The 25,266-nt window shown below is 32.0% G+C and overlaps 2 protein-coding genes across 2 annotated transcripts; both read left to right on the forward strand.

Annotated features, from left to right (window-relative positions):
* Positions 1–3,879: 3,879 nt before the first annotated feature.
* LOC143046825 (uncharacterized) lies at positions 3,880–5,743 on the forward strand. Its single transcript, XM_076219886.1, has 2 exons — positions 3,880–3,889; positions 4,147–5,743. The coding sequence occupies exons 1-2, from the start codon at positions 3,880–3,882 to the stop codon at positions 5,658–5,660; spliced, it is 1,524 nt and encodes a 507-aa protein (XP_076076001.1). The 3' UTR covers positions 5,661–5,743.
* A 5,376-nt stretch (positions 5,744–11,119) lies between these two features.
* On the forward strand, positions 11,120–24,972 carry LOC143045722 (autocrine proliferation repressor protein A-like). Its single transcript, XM_076218435.1, has 14 exons — positions 11,120–11,352; positions 11,633–11,747; positions 12,125–12,236; positions 12,817–12,933; positions 17,178–17,270; positions 17,920–18,009; positions 19,130–19,259; positions 19,733–19,853; positions 20,355–20,442; positions 21,130–21,168; positions 22,440–22,528; positions 23,367–23,460; positions 23,647–23,715; positions 24,719–24,972. Exons 1-14 carry the CDS (start codon positions 11,178–11,180, stop codon positions 24,836–24,838), a joined length of 1,452 nt encoding a protein of 483 aa, XP_076074550.1. The 5' UTR covers positions 11,120–11,177; the 3' UTR covers positions 24,839–24,972.
* The last annotated feature ends 294 nt before the right edge of the window (positions 24,973–25,266 follow it).

The following is a 25,266-nucleotide window of genomic DNA, read 5'->3' on the forward strand; positions in this document are numbered from 1 at the left end:
TTAGAATAGTACTGTATTAACGTATGTGCATGGGCATTTCGTTAAGCGGGTACTCGATGTACCGAATCTAAAAATTATTCACAGTTAAATAACAATGCATTTATGATAATACACGAAAGCGAAGTTCAAGATTTATTATATATTACAAACTAAATTTAAACAAATTATCAACTCATATTTCAATTCCTTTTTGTATAAAATTTCATGTTCATTAACATGAAATAAATAAAATATTCGTAAATATTAAGAATGGTAATAATTTTAAATATGTTCATACTTTTCATTTTCATTTTTATATTTTTCACTTTTTAATCATTATTTAGAATAATTGAACATAAAAGAGGGACGAAAGATACCAAAGGGACAGTCAAACTCATAAATCTAAAACAAACTGGCAACGCCATGGCTAAAAATGAAAAAAGACAAACAAACAACAGCACACACGACACAACATAGAAAACTAAGGAATAAACAACACGAACCCCACCAAAAAACTAGGGGATGTTCACTTACGACAGACATAAGAGCGTCATAGCTCATCCTATGAGAGAAATTTATGTATTACTGAAAAATTATTACACCAGGGTTTTCGATATCACAAACTAGTCAAAACATTTACTAAATTTTATCATCGGTATAAGGACATCATTCGTAAATATAGCTCAACATGCAGACTTCTTATACGTTCAAGTATTTCACGTCCAATTTTTTATGGAAATATTCTTTATAAAGCACAAAGGTGTCAGTATTCACATCAAAAACTAACAAAACCTTTGAATAGACTTATTAAGAAGGGATATAGTTACGATACTGTTGTCAGGTCATTAAAGATTGCATATTTTGGCTTTAATATTGATTCACTTATAGGGTCTTTGCATCGGAACTAAACACATTTATTCAAAAACCAGTTGTTGGCATGACACGGGTTATGTTCTTCTCATATATGTTATGATCGTATGATACTAAACCCCTAACGGGAAGGATTGTGCCTGATGTTCATATGATGAAATCATAATCTTTCAGTCAGTTTAATTGAAGTCTGGAGCTAGCATGTCAGTTAACTGCTAGTAGTCTGTTGTTATTTATGTATTATTGTCATTTTGTTTATTTTCTTTGGTTACATCTTCTGACATCAGACTCGGACTTCTCTTGAACTGAATTTTAATGTGCGTATTGTTATGCGTTTACTTTTCTACATTGGCTAAAGGTATAGTGGGAGGGTTGAGATTTCACAAACATGTTCAACCCCGCCGCAGTTTTGCGCCTGTTCCAAGTCAGGAGCCTCTGGCCTTTGTTAGTCTTGTATTATTTTAATTTTAGTTTCTTGTGTACAATTTGGAAATTAGTATGGCGTTCATTATCACTGAACTAGTCTATATTTTTTTAGGGGCCAGTTGAAGGACGCCTAAGGGTGCGGGAATTTCTCGCTACATTGAAGACCTGTTGGTGACCTTCTGCTGTTGTTTTTTTCTATGGTCGGGTTGTTGTCTCTTTGGCACATTCCCCATTTCCATTCTCAATTTTATGACATATCATATGATAGTCATAAGATGATCATAAAATATGTCCTGTCCTAAGATATATCTTATGACATATCTTATGATACTTTCGAAAACCAGGCCCCTGCTTCCTTTGATAACTAATTATATAAGTTTGGGTAAGAAGTTATCCTACTAAACACATTGACTTGAATATTTGGGACACAACTTATAAAACGGTAACTAGAGCGTTTCGATTCGAATATATTGGTGTGACATCAAGACGTTACTGACAATTTAATAAAATAGCTGATTAGCTGTTAAATATGATACACCAATGTTTTATTGATATGTTGGGGAAATAAAAACAGAAACACACGTGGTGGAAGAAGAGGTTAATAATCAGACAAAAAATGAACATATCTTTTCACTGAAAAGTAAAAGAAATCAACAACTCTACTTTATTTAATAAACGACAGTTTTGCACATTGCACGTATTTTTTAAAAGTCCTCGTGAGTAAAAATTATTAAAAACTTCCTGTTTCGATTAATTCACAAGGAAACAATATAGATAATGATGACTGAAGATCAAAATACAAACGAAAATTCCCGTGAATCACAATAAAACAGGCGAAGAATACTCATCGCTTAACGTACCTTTCTTCAAAAATATCAATACAGATTATACAGAACTAGACTATAAAGTCGACACAAAAGGTAGGAACTTTAAAGTATCATATTATCTTGATGCGTTATATTATTCGAAAAATAAATTATAATTGTATTTCCTGTTTATTGTAATGATCTCTATTTTGTATCTGTTTATATCAAAAGTGTCTAAACATGGTTTATCTAACAAAGGAAGTGAAGATTAATGTTCCGGTTCAATCCACTTACATTTACCATGGTGCTATTTTTGTAATGACAAAGTTTGCGAACTGTATTTTATACATGGCTGCTAAATGAGCTTGTCTGAGGAAAAAGAGGGGCGAAAGATACCAGAGGGACAGTCTAATTCATTCGAAAATAAACTGACAACGCCATGGCCAAAAAATAAAAAGACAAACAGACAAATAATAGTACAGAAAACACAACATAAAAAACTAAAGATTAAACAACACGAACCCCACCAAAAGCTGAGGGTGATCCCGGGTGCTCCGGAGGAGTAAGCAGATCCTGCTCTACATGTAGCACCCGTCGTGTTGTTCATGTTATTACAAATCCGATAAATAGTATTTCGGTAGGTCACATAAGAAGTGAAAAGGGAACACAAGGAACATATCAGATATCGTCTGTGAAACTGTTATTCCATAACGGTCAACCAACTCGTGATGTCGTCCATAAAATTTACGAAGGGGTGATTTCAACATCAATTTTTGGAACTCTAGGTTTAATAGCTTTCTTGTGAGCAGCAATCCTCTATCAGGAAATCATGATAGGGAACACAAACCCAGCAATATCATATCAATTGGGAGATATATACTCCGTATCCAGGCGCTGCATGAATGTTGCTACCGAGAAATTGAAAGTAACATTTGTTCTCAATATTCACCATTTCAGAAACTATAACCTTCCGGGTATATTTTCAAAAACATACACCTGAAGAGTCCGTTTGGTGAGCAACACTCTTAAAAAATGGATATAAAAAAAGTAAAATAACAAAAATACAGAACTCCGTGGAAAATTCAAAAACGGAGAGTCCGTAATCAAATGGCAAAATCAAAAGCTTAAAAACATCAAACGAACGGATATCAACTGTCATATTCCTGACTTTGTACAGGCTTTTGTATGTAGAAAATGGTGGGTTAAACCCGGTTTTATAGCTAGCTAATCCTCTGACTTGTATAGCAGTCGCATAACATTCCATTATATTGACAACGATGTGTGAACAAAACAAAGAGTTGACATAATTCCAATCGCGTCACGTTCCTCATTTTGGTTTATAAAACAATACATGATAAAACTATTAATATTCATTTTAAATCTAAAATAGTTATCAAAGGTACCAGGATTATAATTCAGTACGTCAGACGCGCGTTTCGTCTACATAAGACACGTCAGTGAAGCTCAGATCAAAATAGTTATAAAGCCAAACAAGTACAAAGTTGAAGAGCATTGAGGACCCAAAATTCCTAAAGGTAATCTATTCCTTGGATAAAAAAATCCTTAATTTTTCAAAAAATTCAAAATTTGTAAAAGGAAATTTATTAAATAAAGACCATAGAATTGATATTCATATCAACACCGAAGTGCTTACTACTGGGCTGGTGATACCCTCGGTGAATTTGAATTACACTTACTATTTCGAATAATTTCACAACCTGCCAATTCCATGGCCATAATAACATACTAGATACAATGATGTTGTGAAACGCATATTTTGATTATTTTACTCCAAACGATGCATATATGTAAATGGAAGAAAAGAGCAGAATAATCAAAACTATTATCATTTCAAGTTTTTCTTGTATGATTATTGCATTTTGATTAGTCAGATCAGGTAAGCATGGTTGGTATTCTTGATCAATTCCAAATGACTGATATCAGCTCATTTGAACATATGTAATAACTGTCCTATAAATTAAGTGATGTGACTATCTATTTCAGGAAAACAAATGATTGACACCGTTCAATGGTCACCTCAATAACTAAATAATCGTTTTATAAGATCAACTTCCATCTTACGACGACAGCATCAAAATGAGACAAAATTTAAAGAAAATCCTGCATGCTGCATTTGTTATGCCATGGACAACTGGTTTGATAAAAGAATATCGTAACGGTGGTTTTTCAAAACATGACGGCAGCATTGCTGGAGTAGTTATTTTGACAACAATTATTATCATGATATTTGAACTTATGGTTTTCTTCCCTAAAACCACTTCTCGAATAGTCATGACTGTTTTGTTGATCATTGCAATATTCACCTTGATTTCAATGAGCCTTTCAGCTTGCAAGAATAAACACTGGACAATGCCAAGAAGGTCAAAAGGCAGTCACAGTTTGAAATTAAAATTCCTTTGGCTATTTTGTGTAGCCAATATTACGTTCGAAGTAGTGAAATTTGCAATTTATAGCAAATGTGACCAACTTCCAGATGTTCTACTGTTTTACATTTCGACTTGGATATTTCAAATTTTGCAAACATTCTTCCTTCATTACTTTTCCAAATTCATATTCAATAATGTGCTGTGCCTTTATTATGGATTTCTTGTTCTGGTTGTCACAAATTTTTCACTGTGGACTCATCGAACTATATTTACATATCATGAAGCCAAATCATTTTTAAACATCAGTGACATCAGTGGAAATGTATGTAATGATACAAAATCTTTTGTTCCGATGGAGAAGTTTAAACCATTTTTAGATCCAGTGTCTTTAGAGTATTGTCTTTTGTGTGTAATACTCCTATCTGAGATGTGGCCGAGAGCAAAATATCCCGAACATCAAAGTCGACAACTGCAAGAGTCCTCTTCAAAGGAAGAAACAGAAGAACATCAGTGGTTATTACGTTGCAATAGCAATGTTCCGACTAGAACAGTTTGGAATAGAAAATCAATTATAGTTTTGTTTATTGGTGTCTTGTATATGACTGTATTTCTTGTTATTCAGACATTGTTTCTTAACATTGATCAACTGAGAAAGAATTACTTGCACGTAGCGTTCGCGTTTTATGTTTGTGGAAATTTCATTCGGATACCGCTTACCATAAAGTGTTTTTACGCATTTTCTGCACAACTCCGTCCTAAATCAAATGTTCAAACGGTCACGGATATGAAACATGTAATTATCTTAGTTAGTTCAATGGCTACATGTGGATATATTATAGCAGAATGTGTAGAGAATCTACGCCACGGTGAAGTAAAAATCATACTTAATGCCATTTTCCGTGTGATTGGCACTGTTATGCAAACGTCATTTATTTTGCAAATGAAACAGTACAAACGAGTAGACAGAACAAACACTATTACGTCTATACAAAATACATTTTTATTCATGTGCTGCATAAACTTCAGTTTCTGGTTTTCATACACCTTTATGTCACCGCAGTATACTGTCAAATTGCAAAGACACTTTTTTGAAATTACCAGTTGGCTAAAAATTAAACATTTCTGGTTTCCTTTTATTATATTTTACCACTTCGAGTGTTTTATCTCATTTTATGACTTCTTTAGAAAATGACATTGTTGCTATGGAATTCTTACTACTGATGATAAGTTTCTTCATATTGTTCTTCTCTCATTTCAATAAAAGTTAAAATTTTATGTCTTCATATCTTATTTTATAATTCGTTCTCAAATTCTGTTATATCAACCCGTTTCACACTTTTCCTGTTGAAAATATAGTGTATTAAATGTTGAAACATTTACAGTTTAATTGAATCAAATTGAAATACCACTACATGATCTATACTTCACCGTTGTCATCCATACAAAGGAGTAGACAGGACAAATTCTATAATAAAGTCTGTTCAGAATACATTTTTATTTACGTTCTGCATGAACTTCCGCTTTTTCGTTTTCTTACAACTTTATATCACTACAGTAGACTGTCAGATTACATAGACGCTTTTATAATTGTCATTCAGCTAAAAAAAACTAAAAATTTCTAGTACCTTTTATTATATTTCACCAATTTGAGTCTTTTACTCAAACTTCACCCGCGTATGTGATATTCTAAAGCCTACAGCTGATTGTACTCAGACTTTTTCGCACGTCATCGGTTTCTCGACAAACATTAATGAGTCAGAATTTTGTTGAAGAACGTCCTGTTATATTTCCTTATAAAGTTTGTCGTCAAATACCAAGAATTATTTAGTAGCTACTTCACAATTAATACAGGATTTTCTTGGGTATAAGATTTTAGGTGTTTACGTGGTATAGTTATACTTATTTTTCGAGTTTTTTTCCCTATATTTGGCTTTGTACTATTATGTCCTTTTTGCTCGTTTGACTCAGACTCGGTGTTTATGCATCTTGCTATCAGGTTGTTGGCAATGGGCGTTCCTGGAGCGAATGATGTACTGAGGATTCGTTGTTATTCGTTGGATGCCAATTTTTGTGGCTTTCGTGGGTAATGGTGAACCACGAAATCAATTATTCAACGAATAACAAATTTTCTGTAGGCATGCATGCAGACTCTGGCAAAACCACGAAATTTAATATCCACGAACCTGCAAGTTTTCCTTAATCCACGAAAATTGGTACCCACGAAAATAAAAGAATGCACAATAAATGCATAAAATTGAGAAAGGAAATGGGGAATGTGTCAAAGGGACAATAACCCGACCATAGAGCAGACAACAGCCGAAGGCCACCAATGGGTCTTCAATGCAGCGAGAAACTCCCGCACCTGTAAGCGCCCCTCAGCTGGCCCCTTAAAAAATATGTATACTATTACAGGGATAATGGACGTCATACTAAACTCTGAATTATACACAAGAAACTAAAATTAAAAATCATACAAGACTAACAAAGGTCAGAGGCTCCTGACTTGGGACAGGCGCAAAATTGCGGCGGGGTTAAACATGTTTGTGAGATCTCAACCCTCCCCCTATACCTCTAGCCAATGTAGAAAAGTAAACGCATAACAATACGCACATTAAAACTCAGTTCAAGAGAAGTCCGAGTCCGATGTCAGAAGATGTAACAAAAGAAAATAAATAAAATGACATAATGCATAATTAACAACAGACTACTAGCAGTTAACTGACATGCCAGCTCCAGACCTCAATTAAACTGATTGAAAGATTATGTCTGCATCATATGAATATCAGGCATGATACCTCCCGTTAGTGGTTTAGTATCACACTATTATAAAATATATGAGAAGAACATAACACGTGTCATGCCAACAACTGTTTTTTTTAAATAAATGTTAGTTCCGATGCAAATACCCTATAAGTGAATCAATATTAAAGCCAAAATATGCAATCTTTAATGACCTTACAACAGTATCATAACTATATCCCTTCTTAATAAGTCTGTTTAAAGGTTTTGTAAGCTTTTGAGGTGAATACTGACATTTTTGTGCTTTGTAAAGAATATTACCATAAAAGATTGGATGTGAAAAACCTGAACTTATAAGATGTCTGCATGTTGAGTTATATTTACGAATTATTTCCTTATACCGATGATAAAATTTAGTAAATGTTTTGACTAGTTTGTGATATCGAAAACCCTGGTAATATTATTAATTAATAATTTTTCAGTAATACATAAATTTCTCTCGCTAAAATTTAAAACGTTGTTACATACACGAGCGAATTGTACAAGTTGAGAGATATAAACACCATAAGATGGTGACAAGGGAACGTCCCCATCTAAAAATGGATAATTAACGATGGGAAATGAAAAATCATCTCTTTCATCATAAATTTTTGTATTAAGCTTCCCGTTAATGATATAGATATCAAGATCGAGGAAAGGGCAGTGGTCATTGTTAGTATTAGCTTTATTTAAAGTAAGTTCAACAGGATAAATTTCTTTAGTATACATACTGAAGTCGTCATTATTGAGTGCCAATATATCCAAATATCTAAAAGTGTTGTTAAATTTTTGTATCAAATGTTGTTTCGATGGGTCTTTGTTAATTTTAGTCATAAATTGCAACTCATAACAATACAAAAACAGATCCGCAATAAGTGGTGCACAGTTAGTCCCCATTGCAATTCCAATAACTTGACGATATACGGAATCTCCAAAGCGAACAAAAATGTTATCAAGTAAAAATTCAAGCGCATATATAGTATCAAAGCATGGCCAATTGACATAGCTCTTTTACTTATTGCTACTAAAAAATGACCTAAAAGAGTTTGAACATATATACTCGCATTCTGACTTTTTAAATGTCCAGTTAATTAGGGATGTGAATTTTTCTTAATAAGAATATGAGGCAAAGTGGTATATAGGGTAGAAAAATCAAAACTTTGAACAGATTAAAAATCATCAATATATGCATGCAATTTATCAAGTACTTCCAACGAGTTTTTAACACTCCAAAAGTAATTAATTCCACTATTTTCAAAGGCCTTATTTGAACAATTTATTATCAGGTTTTTTATTGCACCAAGTGTACAGTAAGTAGAATAGACAATTTAGTAGTGGAACAATGGCTTTAAAATTAAATAAATCTATATTTGTAAGGTTTTTTGTGTAGTTTAGAAGCCAGTACATTGAATTTGCTTCTGCTTGTAAAGAAGTAGCTAAAAGTTTGTGTTTGTTACAGATGTCATTTTCTGAAAATGAAGTCAGTTGGAATGTTGGTGAATTCATGATTTCCTTTTGCAGAACCTCAATATAAAATTTACGTCAAACAATAATGATATTATTAGCAGCTTTATCAGCCGGTGTATTTGAAATTTAAAATCAAATTTTGTTGTTTTTTTTTTGTTGTTGCTGGATCACTGAAAAGAGTCGAAATACCTAAAGTGAACTCATTCGGCTTGGCTTCTCAATGGAGATTATATATGTCGTAGTGATACAAATATCACTGTATAACACATCCTTCAATATAATCATGCATGATGTACAATTACCGACATCATGCACGTGTTGAAGTGTGTTACAACTATATACTAAGCTGACGAGGAACAGCATCCTTCGACCAAAGAGAACTTGATTTTAAACTTAAGTAAGCCGATGGGTCTTAGGGCATATGATAGAGTATATTAGGTAGTGTTTGTGTTGATTTCTTACTAGCTGTTTTCACATCCAACTTAAAGTACGATAAAATTGATGGTTATAGCTTTCACTAAGATAGTCGGTCTTAGTTCAATACGAAACAAAGTATATGTATTTATTTTTATATGTGTATGTGGATATCATATTTCTGAGAAAGAAAATCTGACAGGCCTAAACAAGATGCTAGTAGTCCTTTATTAAGTAGAACGCCCCTTGGACAATTATAATAAAAAAATCATTGTTGAAAAGACAACTGCTACCATTTTGAGCACGAGTTTTCTATGAATTATTTTATATTTTTAGTTTTGAATTCATTCATGTATGTGATGTTGGGAAGCACAATAGTATACATTGAAATGGCAACAGCTTTCATTTTGGTGGTTTGAAAACAAAGACTCACCATGGAGGTCACTATATTGGAAAAAAATATGAATGAATATTTTTTTTTTAAATATTTTATTTTCAATCGTATTTAAAAGTTTTGTATATATTGCTATGATTTGAGTTTTAAACTGTTTGTCTGTTATCAACTTTGTATTTATTTGGCTTTTTAACTATTTTGATCTGAGCGTCACTGATGAGCCTTATGTAGACGAAACGCGCGTCTGGCGTATAAAATTATAATCCTGGTACTATTATCGCTTTTCACTTTTTGCCATGATATTGCGTGTCGCCGACATATGAGTTTAAATATCCCTCTTGGTATCTTTAATCTCAGTCTAAATTAGCAAACAAGCTTAGTGATATTTTAGTTATCAATATTTAAGGTCATTATCAAAGATGAAAAGGTCAATGTTACATCTTAATATAACTGATTATACAAACATAATTAAAGTTGATCGGCAATCTGATCAAAAATTATATCTGTTGTCAAACCATGAAAGACTCCACAGAGTATTCTTTGACATAACTAGAAGGTTCGAACATCACTACATAAACATTCAAGGGTGCACTCACTCATCTCTCTCTAAAATAGAAAACAGGGTTAGAAATATTTCAGTTGTGAACGTTTAATAGATATAAAAAAAATATAAAATCACAAAATACTGAACTCTGAGAAAAATTCTGAAAAGAAAGTCCCTAATCAAATGGCAAAATTAAAAGCTCAAACGAATGGGTAACAACTATCATATTCCTGACTTGGTATAAATATATATTTTCATGTAAAAAATGGTGGAATATACCTGGTTTTAAAGCATACTAAACCTTTCACTTGTATGACAATCGTTTCAAATTCCAAGAAATTTTAGTATGATTGAGACAACTCTCCATCTAAGACCCAATTTGTAAAAAGTATTAGCAAGCGTGGATGAGTATGTTTACACTCAAACACTATAATATTGAATTAACATATATAATAAACATATGAATAAAAACAAAAAGATATGGTATGATTGCCAATGAGACAACTTTTCACAAAAGACCAAATGACACAGAAATTAACAACTATAGATCACCCTACAGCCTTCCATAATGAACAAAGCCTATACCGTGGAAAGAAATTTCAAAGGCAAACGGAACCCATAATTATTGCTAACTAAAATGACATACATCACAAGCACGTGGAAATATTCTACAGTATCGTCTCTTTCTAAACTAAAAATCACCATTAGAAGTATTTCAGTTATCAATGTTTAAAGTTAATATCACGATAAAAAGGTCAATGTAACATCTTACTATAACTGATTACACAAACATAATAAAAGCAAATTGGCAATCTGAAAAAAAAAATGTTTTATCAAACCATTAAAGGCTCCACAAAGTATCCTCTAGCATAACCAGAAACTACACTATCGAAACTTTTAAGTGTGCACTCAGTCATCTCTCTCAGAATTAGAAAACAGGGTTCGAAATATTTCAGTTATCAATGTTTAAGGCCATTATCACAGTAAAAAGGTCAATGTAACATCTTACTATAACTGATTACACAAACATAATAAAGGCTGATCGCCAATCTAATAATATTATCTAAATTTGATATACAACTTCACGTGCTCCTGTACCGAACAATACGATAATGATGTTCTGTATATTTGTGCTTGGCATTCTTATTCATGGAGCATTCCCAGCAGCTCTTGACGACTATGTATATCGGAATGACCCGTATTACAAGTTTGAGGAGATTGGGAAAGAGTCAGGACCTGGATATACCATGTATATGATAAATATGACTTCACAAAAATGGAAAACGGGTAAAAATATTAACATGCATTTTTTTTATCTGTAACTTATAATTCAAAGTATTTATTGTTATAATCTTTCACCATTTATAAAAACAATCAACAAAGCACGATGCCTACTGTGAAATACTCAACAAAACAGTTTATTCTGACTGTTTCAAGTTATTAATCAAAATTGTCATCATTTATGTTATTAGTCTTATTTTACCAATTTCCTTGGATGTATAATTAACAAATACCAATGCCAGTTTAATCTAACAATATCTTTTATCATGTTTGTTGCCTTTTTTAGAGGACAGACTAGATCATCCGATATGGTGGCATTACTTAGCAATAACAATACCAGACAAAATAGTGTATAAAGATGCTGCTTTCATGCTGATTGATGGTGGCTCAAATACCGATGCGTGAGTATCAAAAAGAGAATAAATAGCTCATAGAAACATACGCTCACCAAAACTAAAATCTGAAGCAAAAAAAGACGTTTGGTGACTATACTAATTGCATCTATTCAATTAAAAAAAAATAAAAGATATATAACGGGTTATTTCAACAACTTGATGCAAGAACATATTACCCCTGAACTGAATGTACAATAGAATTTTGATTGGTCACCATATACATATACATATAATATTTCCTGTAACAGTATACAGTATTTTCTATATCCATATATACACATTGTTAGTTGTTATATAAAAGATTAAGATATTTTATTCTTTAATAAAAAGTTAAAGACACATTCTTTGAGTAGTTAAACATTATGATTTTTTTCTTCCCATAGACCACCTACTGTAAGTGATAACTTTGTGGCTCTGACTATAGCCTTTGCTGTGTCGACAGGTTGTATTGGTGCTGACTTGAAAATGATACCTAACCAACCAATCGTATTCAAGGTAATCAAACTAGTTTCAGATTAAAAATTGTGTTTGATTAGACAGATGAAACAGATGCTCGGATAGTTTAAACACAAACCTGTTCATAGAAGTATGAAAGTGGTCTTATATCTTTACCACAAAAGAGCTTTTGCGTTGATAGGAATCTGTACGTCTGTCCGTCTATTTTCTTGAACTAAGTATTGAATGAATTTTCAAATTTTCAAATTTGTAAAATTACAAATTTTGATTTGTCAACTGATCCTTCTTAAATTTAAGACAATACAAAAATAAGAATATGCGGTGTACTTGTAAATGAGAAAAGCATTCAACAAAAACCAAGGGTCAAATGTTTAAGCAACTTCAAGTCACCGTTACATTTCTAGTTTATCTCAATTTAGTTTAGATAAATATCCTGTTATAGAAACTTTTACAATACAACATTAACCTGGCCTTGAGATGAGGGAAAACATTTATTATCGTTAAATGGCATATAATTTTAAAAAATCGTCTAGTCTTACCTATTGATTTGAATGCACCACTTTGCATAAATTTGAAAATGAATATGTTCCCCATGTGAATGTTGTATGATTTGTAACAGGATGATCCAGAACAGAAGAAGAGGAAAGAGGATGCTGTTATCGCATGGACATGGAAAACATTTGTTGAAAAGAATTCATCGGATCCAGAATTTTTATTACGTTTTCCTATGACTAAGGTATATTAATATATTAGTTGCACTTATCTACAACTTTTATTGGTAACCAAATAATACGACTTATTTAATTTTTGAATGAAATAATCAACTTCCACACCAACCATACAAAATAAGATCTTTAATTAAAGAAACCTGCATATATATTAGCTATGGATTTACATGTAAAATTTCCACTGGGGGGTTAAACTAGCGAAAACAACCGCATATTTTAATTGGAATACCTTGACAGTCTTTTATAATAGTAAAACCTTTGTATAGACGTCGCGTACGGTGTTGGTGTTAGTTTTGGTAACGTTAGTTTGACGTTATTTTTCATGAATTGTATAAATAACGTCGTACTTTTTTCATTTCGTGCAGCTCAATCATACAGCATAATTTATATGAGCGGTTTGCTTGACTTGCTACGTATAGAACCGAAATGCAAAAGCGGCACATATATTTTTATTAGTACAGTTAAATTAAAACAGAAAACTAATATTCATTTACATTAGTATCCCCTTGGAGCAAAGATATCTTCTCTTTCTTTTCTTTTAATTGAAAGATGATATTTAAAAAAAGTTTAAACCACTGTCTTTTCTGCTGCTTTTTCTTTTAGTTTAAACATATTTATTTATAGTGGATTGGGAAACAAGTTATTACAACTTATATTAATCCGTTTCCACTTTGAGGGTGCGAGTGCTTCCTTGTAGCCTTAGCCTGTTCTTTTCGAAATTTAAATCTTTTACGTGCAAGAGATATTGCTCTTTCTTAACCCGGGTCAGTCATTTATCGCCCCCTTCCGACGGACTATCATTGTTTAACAAGACCATCATACTCGCAAATGGTGTCAAGGGCTTATTCTTTTATCCGCTTTTGAAAATTTCCGAATAAAAAATGTATCAGTTGAACCGTCTGTTTCATCGCCTGTATTTAATATTAAAAGAATCAAACGTTCAAAGCAAATTCAAAATTAACCACAATAAAATTAATTTAATCAAATTTGCCAATTACATAAACAAAAGAAAATTTAATCGCAACTATGAACAAGAAAATAGATGGGCGCTGCCGCGCAGATAATTTTAGCGAACAATGTTAAACTACTAGGAGACATTTTAGCGCAGACATTAGAGCCCATTTTAGCGCAGGATTAATCCGTTCAGCTGTATTTTCGATAGCCCATTTTAGCGTTAACTTTCCTAGTTGAATAATAGTTGAGCATTAATTTATGCTGGCTTTACATTAAAGTTGTATGTATATATATGTTCACTTTGATTCATCATGGAAATAAAAGTAATTCTTTAGTTGTCACTCAGCTATTTACGTTTTTCCTGATACTATCATCAAATTGCAAACAATAACATAAATAAAAATACAATGTATAGACGAATGTGCACCACAATCTAGACACGATAAAGAGAAAAATCAGTTCCTACTGCAACTTTATGAACAGTATTGTACAGGGGGTATACCCAGAGTCCATTACGTACGTTCTCTGGAATATTAATTCCAGGCTAGAACGGACTTTTCAAATTTGATTTTAAAATTTTAGTGTTATATTTTAATGGACATGAATTTTTTAAATTGTGCTGTCTTGCTTCTATTTAAAAAAAAATATTGATCAATCATTAATCATAAAAAGGATTAAAGCATTGCTCTAAAATGGGCATTGATAATTTCCATTTTCGCTTGAATTGGTTGAAAATCTTGGGCTAAAATGGGCTTTACTTGCCGCTAAAACGTTAGATTTTTTTCTCTGAAATGTCCTACCAATGCGCTAAAATGTCCTCCGCAGAAACAGATACAGATATTTATTTTAATTAGATTCGATAAAAATCTGTTAAGATATTGTATCAAAAATAAAAAATATATAAAAAAAGTTATGGTTTTGCATGATAAGATATTTGCTACAGAAGTCTTTGAGGGCCATGCACATTTACTTTTTTCATATAACAAATAAATTGTAATATAACAGATTATCAATTTGATATAACAAATTATGATAATTTGAAATAGAAATTTATAAATTTGATATATCAGATCCCTTTTGCACTGATTGTGCATAGGTTTTCTCTTCTAGATCTCGCGCATTAGTCTTTGTTTTTAATAAAAAGTTTGCAAACAAAATAAATATTGAAACAAATCTATAAAGAAAATTTCATTAATCCTTGTATGTGCTCATCAAAATTGATAAAGAAGCATGCCAGGATTTTGAGGAAGGGGAAGCATTTTTATCCTTGCATGTTCCTAAGTCCCTAGAAACACACTATTCATTCTTTTGGATGTGAAAATGTGCAATATAAATTGATCCTTTTTCTATTATAATCGTTCGTTCTAAGACACCAGGTCCCATGTACTGAATAGAGAACGTTCAAACTAGTCCTCCAAACTGCCTCAATTAAAAGTTAAAAGGAGAGGGAGAGGGTTTCAGAAACATTAAACCTGTTAAGAATGTTTTGAATAAGCATTCAATGACATATTTGTCGCTGGACGTCAGATAAACAATGAATCAATAGACAAAAAAATGCGCCAATTTAGGTTACGCAGTTTCAATCATTCTCATTATTATAATTAAATCATACTATTGGTAGAGTAATTCACAATTTGTTATATCAAATTGACAATTTGTTATATCAAATTGACAATTTGTTATTTCTAATTGATAATTTTAATATCAAATTGATAATCTGTTATATCAAATTGATAATTTGTGATACCAAATTGATAATCTGTTATATCAAATTGATAATTTGTTATATCAAATTGATAATTTGTTATATCGAATTCATAATCTGTTATATCAAATTCACAATTCGTTATACCAAATTTGAAAAAGTTTCATTAGCATGGCACGTAAAGGCTTCCGTAATTTGCGACGTTAGGCACTACATGTCAAGTTTTACAGAATGTAACGTCAAAACAAGTAAAAAAGCATGGTGTGACATTATGGCTAGACAAAAGTAGTCGCTGACTGTGTCGTTAATATTTCCAACATGTGATCGAAAATGGGTTCAAAAAAATCCCAGAACAGTAGATTTTAATGTTATATAATATTTTTTTGTGCTATTATAATTTCAAATTTCCCCCCTCCAAAACTGTATAATATGACTTATCATACTTGTAACAAAAATGTAAAAAACGGCGTTTTGTGACATTTTGACTAGACAAAAACAAAAAGATCGCGTTTATTTTTTTTTTCAATATTTTCTCTTAAAACTTCGACACAATTTGTTTTCATATACTAAAAAAAAAAGTTTTCACGTTTGAATAAAATTTCATATCGTAAAAAAGACTGCAACTGCCTATTACTTTTCATAAGACACTTAACAAATGCGCCAAAACGTCAGAAAACGGCGAGTGTGACATTTCAACGGATTTAATAAAATGAACAATTTAGGACATAATTCAAACAATACTTACTAATTGAAGACATAGAAAGTTGTATATTTATTGTATGATATTGACACAGGAAGGGTGGATATGTAAATTGTGGTTTGGATCTGCAGCAATCGTTCGAATTTTGAAGAGCTCCAAAATATATGCGAGATTTGGGTTTTGTGACAGAAATACAAATTTCAAAAAATCGTTAATTCTGCCACGATCTTTTGAAATGTTGTAACAAAACTTTTTATTTTTTTTCCTTATTATATACGGAAGAAAAAGATATATCATTTTCGGAATAATCTATTTGAATTACCTTTTAAAATCACTCTTTACCGTTCACCTCTATCCATATTTTTTTTTTCTATTTTCGGCTTGGCCACAAAACAAAGTGAACTTTTCGTCCTGGTCAGCCGCGTCCAGTTAACGATGACGTCATAAATAAAACATACACCATTAATACCAAAGACTACTCTTGCTAGGAGTACAACTTTTTTTTAATAAGTTTAAAAAATTACAAAAATAACTTCAAAGCAACGCTGATCTTATGTTGCGGTGTTACTTGTCTACACGCTCAAAATCAGTGTTATAAGGGATCATTCGAGTAACAAAACGAATAAAAGTATTTATTTTAAAGCATATTCCATTTCTACTTTTAATTACGCACATTTTGATATATACATTTATATAGTTATCAATTCCGAAACTTCTAACAAATGCAATAAAGTCGAACTGGAAAGCAAAACCCGTATTATCACCAACACCGTACGCGACGTCATAGTGTTTCATTTGCCACAACATATTTCGTTAAAATAAATATACATTTTATTTTTGTTCACATTCTGTTAAACACTTATATATATATATACAGTAACTATTATTTTCAGGCTAGTGTAAGGGGAATGGATACCATAGCATCCATTTCAAAACAAAAGACTGGAAATGTCATCAATAAATTTTTCATTGCTGGAGCATCTAAGGTAAAATCAGTCAAAAATTTAGCCCATTAATGTTTAGTCAAACAATAGAGTACCATTTAAATCTTACTTTTTGGTGAATTTACATTATAGAACACAGAAAAATGTATATATATGTAGGTATATAAGATTATGTTTTACCATAGTTAAACCTTTAATATATAATTTGTTTTCTCTCTAACATCATCAAATATGCATTATTTATTGTGTCTGTTTAGTTAACGCATCAATGTAAATATAACGGAATTTGATGAGAAAGTGAGAGGTTTAGCGCTATAAAACCAGGTTTAATCCACCATTTTCTACATTTGAAAATGCCTGTACCAAGTCAGGAATATGACAGTTCTTGTCCATTCGTTTTTGATGCGTTTTGTTATTTGATTTTGCCATGTGATTATGGACTTTCCGAATTGATTTTCCTCTAAGTTCAGTATTTTTGTGATTTTACTTTTTATTCCTAATGAAACAGAAATATGAGTTATCTCAAAAATACAAACATTTTTTACGTTAGTCAATGAAATGTGGGCTTTCTTTTTCATCGTTCAAAAATAAAGCAGTGTTCCCTTTATGTAGCCTATAAATGGTTTCTGAATTAAATTGTGAACAAGTAATATTCAACACGTCTAATTTATAATTTACAAATTATTCCTAGAGAGGCTGGACAACATGGACAACAGCTGCAGTTGACAAGAGGGTTGTTGCTATGGCACCGCTTGTAATGGATCTTCTTAACATGCAAAAGGTAAGAATAACTGAAAAGTATCAAATACATGTATAACAAATATTTTACTGTATTGTAAAAGCACTAAAGTAAAACAAAACATTCTTATAGATAGACAACAAAACATTTTTTTGCCAAAAATATTTCCCTCTTCTCAAAGGAATTTTACCTTTTTCATCTAGCGCACTTTTATCATGCAATAATCCGAACGAAGTATACAAAACTTTTAGAAAAAAAACATGACATGAATATAATATGATTCGCTAAATTCACAGTAAAAGAGACCAAAAATATTTCCCTCTTCTCAAAGGAATTTTACCTTTTTCATCTTTTATCATGCAATAATCCGAATGAAGCTTTGGATTTTAAGTATTTTGGCCACGAGCATCACTGAAAAGACATGTATTGTCGAAATGCGCATCTGGTGCAGGAAAATTGGTACCGTTAATGTTATTACTACCACTGGGTCGATGCCTCTGCTGGTGGACTGTTAGTCCCCTAGGGTTTGACCAGCCCAGTATCCAGTACTTGGGTACTGGCATGAAAATACGGATTTTTTTGTGTTATTAAAATTTGCTGTTACAAAATGTTAGCAATTATCATAAATTAAGGAATGCATCTCCCTCATGCAAAGCTCTGATTCCTTTCACGGATTTGGCTATAATTTTTGGACCTTTCGGATTATAGCTCTTCATCTTTTATATAGGCTTTGGATTTCAAATACTTTGGCCACGAGCACCACTGAAGAGACATGTATTGTCGAAATGCGCATCTGGTGTAGGAAAATTGGTACCGTTAATGTTAATACAAAACATGACATGAATATAACTTGAATCGCTAAATTCACAGTAAAAGAGACCACACCATTCCTTCTGGAAAACAACCAGACATAAAACAAATTAGAACAACGGACAACAAATGGTTCAGATAGCCGGCATAACTTGATACATCCACACAATATGTAGGGACCAAGTCAGTTTCGAGTGCACACATACCATCGCTTTTGCTTAACCATACCATTTATTGTAAAACGAAACCACAATAAATCCTGCACAGCGCAAATACCAAGAGGATTACCTATAACTTAAATAAGAAATAAAGAAATCAGGAATAGATGACATTGTATTTTTTCTTTCCATAGAGTCTCCATCATCATTACAGATCTTTAGATGGTTGGACTTTTGCCTTTGATGACTACTATCATTTAAATTTCACTCAAGATCTGGATAATCCTAACACTACTAAAATGGCCACATATATTGATCCAATTTGTAAGTATTCCATATGTATCAACATAAGTTACATTATTTTTCCCCAAATGTTGACGATTTAAAACAAGGACTGAAGTTATCCAAACCCACTTGTAGCATTATTGTCCATAGTCTCAAATTGACAATATGTAAAGCTGTATTTTCTGTTGTTCTCTTCATATATTTTTTTTTGCGTTGTCGGTCTTTTGTCGACTTTTTGTCAGTTTTTATTCCCCTTGGATACCTCTCCCCATTTTCATCATAATTTTAATTTCAAAGTGCATATTTATATAATCGTTTTTTGTTTCAAACATACCATTGATCATGACTTGTGGGTTTTAATTGCCGCAAACATACCATTGACTTATGTGTTTTAATTGCCGCTTTGTAGCTGTTGACATTTTCAACGAAATATTTATTTTAAAAGAAAGTTTAAAATTTTATATCATTATAATTATGATTATGATTATTTTTGTTTTTTTGTTTGTTTCAAGCATATAATAGCAGGTACACATCAATACCCAAAATGATAGTAACAACTGGTGGAGATGAGTTCTTTATACCTGACGATTCTCATTACTACTTTGGTGAGCTGGATGGTCCTAAACTGCTAAGGTATAAACAGAAGGTTTTGTTTAGTTTTACCAGTACAGCGTATCAGTCAAATACGATGTTTTTGTTTCCACTATAAGATTAATTATGAAAGTTGTCATGTTATGAAACTTCAACTCCAAGTCTCTGGAAAATAAAATAGAAAACGAATTCAAAAATGCAATAAATTTTAATTTAGTTAAACACGTTAAATGCTCAACGCAAACTACACTGTAGGAAATAAAACGAAATTTAAAAAAGAAGTGTAATCTAGAAACGTCCAAATTTGAAGAATTACAGTTACTTCATAAACACAAATTGTTGCACCTCACTAAAAATAGGGTTGACTATCAGAACTATAAGCATGTTTATTTTTCACTATTCACTGAATGAAATATATCTGTGTTCGTGCATTATTTCAGATGGAATGAAACAGAACATATCAAAAAATCATGAAGTTCTTGGAGTTCTTAACGAATAAAAGATTTATTATTTGAATTACAAATATACAATGTTTACTTTTAGGAAAGTGCCGAATGCTGAACATAGTATGGCTGGTCATGAAATAGGTCTACTGTTCTCCCTGAGGGCATTCTTCTTATCTGTTATCACGGTATGGTTATAATAAAATAAAGTTTGTATCTCATTACTCTATATCAATTTCATTTAAACATTAATATATATATATACTGTGTGTGTTTTATTTTTTTTAAATAATAGATAGCTTTGATTCAAAATTTACCTATAAAAAGAAGAGCAACAGCAAAAAAATAGTGTTTTTTATTGTTGGTCCTTATTTTAATGTTCAAATGAGCCCATCAACACAGAAACATAAAAAAAACAATACTCACTTCATTGATAGCTCAGGTCTGCTACCACAGATAGTTTATCTCAAGAACAAATTTGCCATTTAACTGAACAATACTTTTAGTTTGCATTTCTGTAAATATTCACAATGCAATTTCCCATAGGAACTCCTTTTACGGCAAAAACTGTACCAATTTTACTATGAAGTTTTGAAAAAAATCTTATCGTTACCACAGATTTCAATGTAAACAATATGCACATGTTTATTTACTGGTAACATTCCCAAGTTATTATGTCTCCGTGAGATGGAACACAGAGAGCATAACTGAGAGCAAACAAAATTAATTTTCTATGAATATTCAAGCCCAAAAGAGGCGTGTTTTGAGAAACAGCTGTATTTACAAAGTGCAACCTTTAGCACTTGGCATTAATTAAATGATTGTAAATTATGTCGCTAAAACAAATTCCTTACTGGGTATCACTCTAATTACAGAATACAACATTACCAGGCATGGGTTGGCAGAAAGAATTTGTAAGTAGTTTATTTAAATAAAGATAACGTTAAACACGTCTTGGAGAATTGTTCGGTTGAAATATACAAAAACGAAACTGTCCAAATGTCACAATAAAAATGAACCTTTATGTTATACAAGTCATTTCTAGTGAGATGAAGAATAATAAAGATTAAGCTAAATTTTACTAAAATATCACTGGAATCGCAAAATCCCATAATTATTTTATATGTATTTTCTTTTTTTTGACTGCAGATTGAATGAAAGTGTTTGCTGCTCTAGTGCTATATTTATATAAAACTTAAACTTAAATTTGAATCTCTATTACATGTTTCACATCATAGGAGTGTGAAGTACTGATTAAGGATATTAGTAACTTTCAATTTCATCAAACCAGGGCATGACTATAAACTATCCTTATCTGCTTATAGGTATGGAGGAGACAGTTATTCGTGCGGGGGCTTTGGACCTTCAAGATACCCAAAAGCTGAGAATTTCATTGTGCAAAATCCTTTATTTTGAAAAAATACAAAATACCTCTCAAACATGTGTCAAACATCTCGAGTAATTACGATTTTCAGGGAAAATTTAGGGTAATTACCAGATAAAATTTACAGTATTCATTAAATGAAGACGATGATCGGTTGAAACCTGTTTATATCTTTAGTCCAACACAGCTCCGTTGATGGACAGACAGGCACTTTCAACTGCTCCTGCACTTGTTTGATAGTATCAAAAGCACGAGCGACCTTGTGGTGTACATAAGATTCTCATCTTTTCAGTTCTTACTTCTTTGGTTTACGAGCTTTACATTTACGAGCTTTGAAGAGCTTACCTAATGATCAGGTATATGACGATGTGGAATGAGTGTCAATGAGACAACTAGTTTTGATTATAACAGATGTCCATTTTATGTCATCATTATGATTTAATTGACCCGTAAATACCAATTAAGCCAACCGCTTCAGATTTAGGGTGACCTTTTTTTAATTTAATGTCGATCGGTTTTGTTCAAAAATTCAACTGCATTGCTACATGCATGATATATCTGCATGGATTTCTAAAAATATAACTTCTCACAAGTACTGCATTGTCATTTGTCAAAATGACCGAAATCCAAAAGATTGACTGGGGGCAGATATATAACCATCCCTTGGACGTCTTCTTTACAAATTGAACACGTTCGATGTTGCTAATGATAGTTATTATTTCATTTAATTAATAGCTACTGTTGAGGTTTATAACAGTCAAGGAAATCATTAGTTTGATTTCTACCTTTTCATATTTACAGACACCTACGGGTGGTAAAATATACTTAAAAACTGACAGAACACCAAAAACAGTACAGGCATACCACGCTAAAACCACTGATAACAAAAGGTATGTCTAACATTATCATTATATATATATATATATATATATATATATATATATATATCAACTCAACAATGTTAGATCTGTAAATTTGCGAAAGTTCTTCCCTCGCCGGGATTCGAACCCATGCTACTGTGATATCGTGACACCAAATCGCCTGCACTGCAGCCGTCCCGCTAGACCACACGACCACCTGGGCTCTACAAAAATAAAGCTTTCAGTGGCCGTGTGTTACCTTTCCTCGTCAGTTTTAATCTAGCGGCGTACTAAAGTACATGATATATAAGGCATGGAGATGTTTTTGTTACAGATCAGCTCAATATATCTTTTTAAGGACTTATACTGGTATAAGTATTGATAAAACCAAAAAATGTTTCTGGTCAGTAACCTGTATGTTAAAAATTTCCATTCACATAGAAAGTCATTATTATAACATGATTAATTAAAAAAAATGATGTGGTATGATTGCCAATGAGACAACTCTCCACAAGAGACCAAAATGACACAGAAATTTTAAAACAACTATAGGTCACCGAACGAACGAAGTTTATTTTTTTACAAATGCTCTACTGAGTCCCGACTTTTATGGCGTTTCTAGATGCGAGATATCAAACCTTTTCGCAGATTAGAAGTGATTTAACTCGTCCTCCACATGGAATCTGCATGTAGATATGTATTTGTTGAAAGGACATCACATTTAATGTAAAGGCTATTTTAGTTCATATTTTTTTATTTATTTTTTCTCGTTGTGTCTTTTATTCTCAATTATATGCAATCAATACTCGGTGATTCTTTTGTAATCATTATTTAGATATCATATTTAGTAAGATAATTCTCTTTGTAGGCGAGATTTCCGTTTAGTAATCGGACAACCTGGTGATCCGTCTAAAGCTTTCCCGCATATTGTTCCATGGGTTGCTGAAAATGTAAAAGATATGGTCAGTCTTTTAGCTAACCTTCTATCACTTAACATTATTCAATAATTTTCAAAAGAACATACATTACAGTAAAACTAATAAAATCTCAAATTATTCAAATGCTGAGAAAACTTTCCCAATAGCAAAATATTTTCAAGAAGACTTATTTTAACCAACCAACCAACATTTAACTTTTTCATTATTTAGGGTAACAACACTTACATGGCTGAATATACCAATCCACCCAATGGCCGCTGGTTAGCTTTCTTTATTCAGGTACCGTAGTATATGTATTATTCCCAATTTTATTTTAACATGTGGCAAAGATTTATTTATGTACTAAAAGAAGTATGTTTTAAATGATGACAGTAACGAAGCGCTGATGACTACAGAGTTGATACTATTTTCGGGGACTAAAAGTCCAACAGCAGTAGTATCGAACCAGGAACCATTGCTAATAAATGAAAATAACAATTTGAAACTTATGAAATCATGCTATAAACAAATGTTTGCACCTGTCCTATGTCAGGAATCTGATGTACAGTAGTTGTTGTCTGTTTGTGTAGTTCATACGTGTTTCTCGTTTCTCGTTTTTTATATAGATTAGACTGTTGGTTTTTCCGTTTGAATGGTTTTACATTACTAATTTTTGGGGCCCTTTATATCTTGCTGTTCGGTGTTACCCAAGGCTCCGTGTTAAAGGCCGTACCTTGACCTATAGTGGTTTACTTTTATAAATTGTTATTTGGATTGAGAGATGTCTCATAGGCACTCATACCACATCTTCCTATATCTATAAAACTAAGTAGTTTGATGTTGTTTGAGGCTAACTACCGACCTTATCAACGATGAACTGTCCGGTTTTTGTTTTAATTACCCCGGTTTGTCTGAACTGTATTCATTAGTATGGAATATGTCCGTGCATCGGAGTCAAATCAAGAACTTACTACTTTTGTTTTATCTTAACGTTTTATCCTTTCGAGAAGTTCTTGGATGATAGGTGTTCGGTAGCCTTTTCATGTTGCCTGTTTTCAATTTATTCTGAGATCGGTGAACCTGTACTTATTAATTTTAATTTGTTCTGAGATCGGCGAACCGGTTTTATTAAATCGAATTTTCACCTCTAAATGCATGTGTTTTTTGTTTTTAGTGTCATTACGTTGCTGTCTTATTGATGTGTAATCAACGTGTTATTTTTAATAAAAGACAATAAAAACAACTATAAATGTGGGATTAGTCAGTTAACATTTTACCATATAATTATTTCTGTTTTCTATAGGCTACATTTGACGGAATAGACGAAACAGTTCATGAATATACAACAGAAACCATGATTATACCAGACACCTTTCCATTTCCGGACTGTTCTGGGAAGACTTGTCGAGGAACACTGGTTTAAGGGGAAACATGTCATATCTATGCAGTTATATTATATAACACTGTTCGAATTAAAAAAAATGCTCATTTCATTTGTTGATAATTTATGCTACTAGTTTTAGATTAGAATATTTATAATAAATCGTTGTACATATACTGCTTTTGTACTAAAATTGAAATATCGGATTTAATATCATCTATTTCTATGATCATACCTTTACTAATATCAACCAAATAAACAATCATGTGTTAGTTAGAAGAGACTTACTTTAACGAACAGGGAGAAATTATATCTACACTTGCCAAAGAAACAGCATCGTCATACCAAAATTCGATATACATTGAATGAGTTTTAGTATTTTTATGCCTAATTTATTATTACCCATTTATGGGCATTATGTTTTCTGGTCTGTGAGTCCGTCCGTCTGTTCGTTCGTCTGTTTGTCTGTC

The sequence above is a fragment of the Mytilus galloprovincialis genome, chromosome 9 (genome assembly GCF_965363235.1).
Source record: "Mytilus galloprovincialis chromosome 9, xbMytGall1.hap1.1, whole genome shotgun sequence".
Taxonomy (NCBI): Eukaryota; Metazoa; Mollusca; class Bivalvia; order Mytilida; family Mytilidae; genus Mytilus; species Mytilus galloprovincialis.

What these genes read in the sequence shown, in the direction of transcription:
- LOC143045722 (XM_076218435.1), top strand. Translation starts at nt 11,178, where the DNA reads ATGATGTTCTGTATATTTGTGCTTGGCATTCTTATTCATGGAGCATTC. An exon ending in TACGTTTTCCTATGACTAAG is followed by an intron (nt 12,934 to 17,177) that starts GTATATTAATAT and finishes TATTATTTTCAG; the next exon opens with GCTAGTGTAAGGGGAATGGA. An exon ending in GATGGTCCTAAACTGCTAAG is followed by an intron (nt 19,854 to 20,354) that starts GTATAAACAGAA and finishes GTTTACTTTTAG; the next exon opens with GAAAGTGCCGAATGCTGAAC.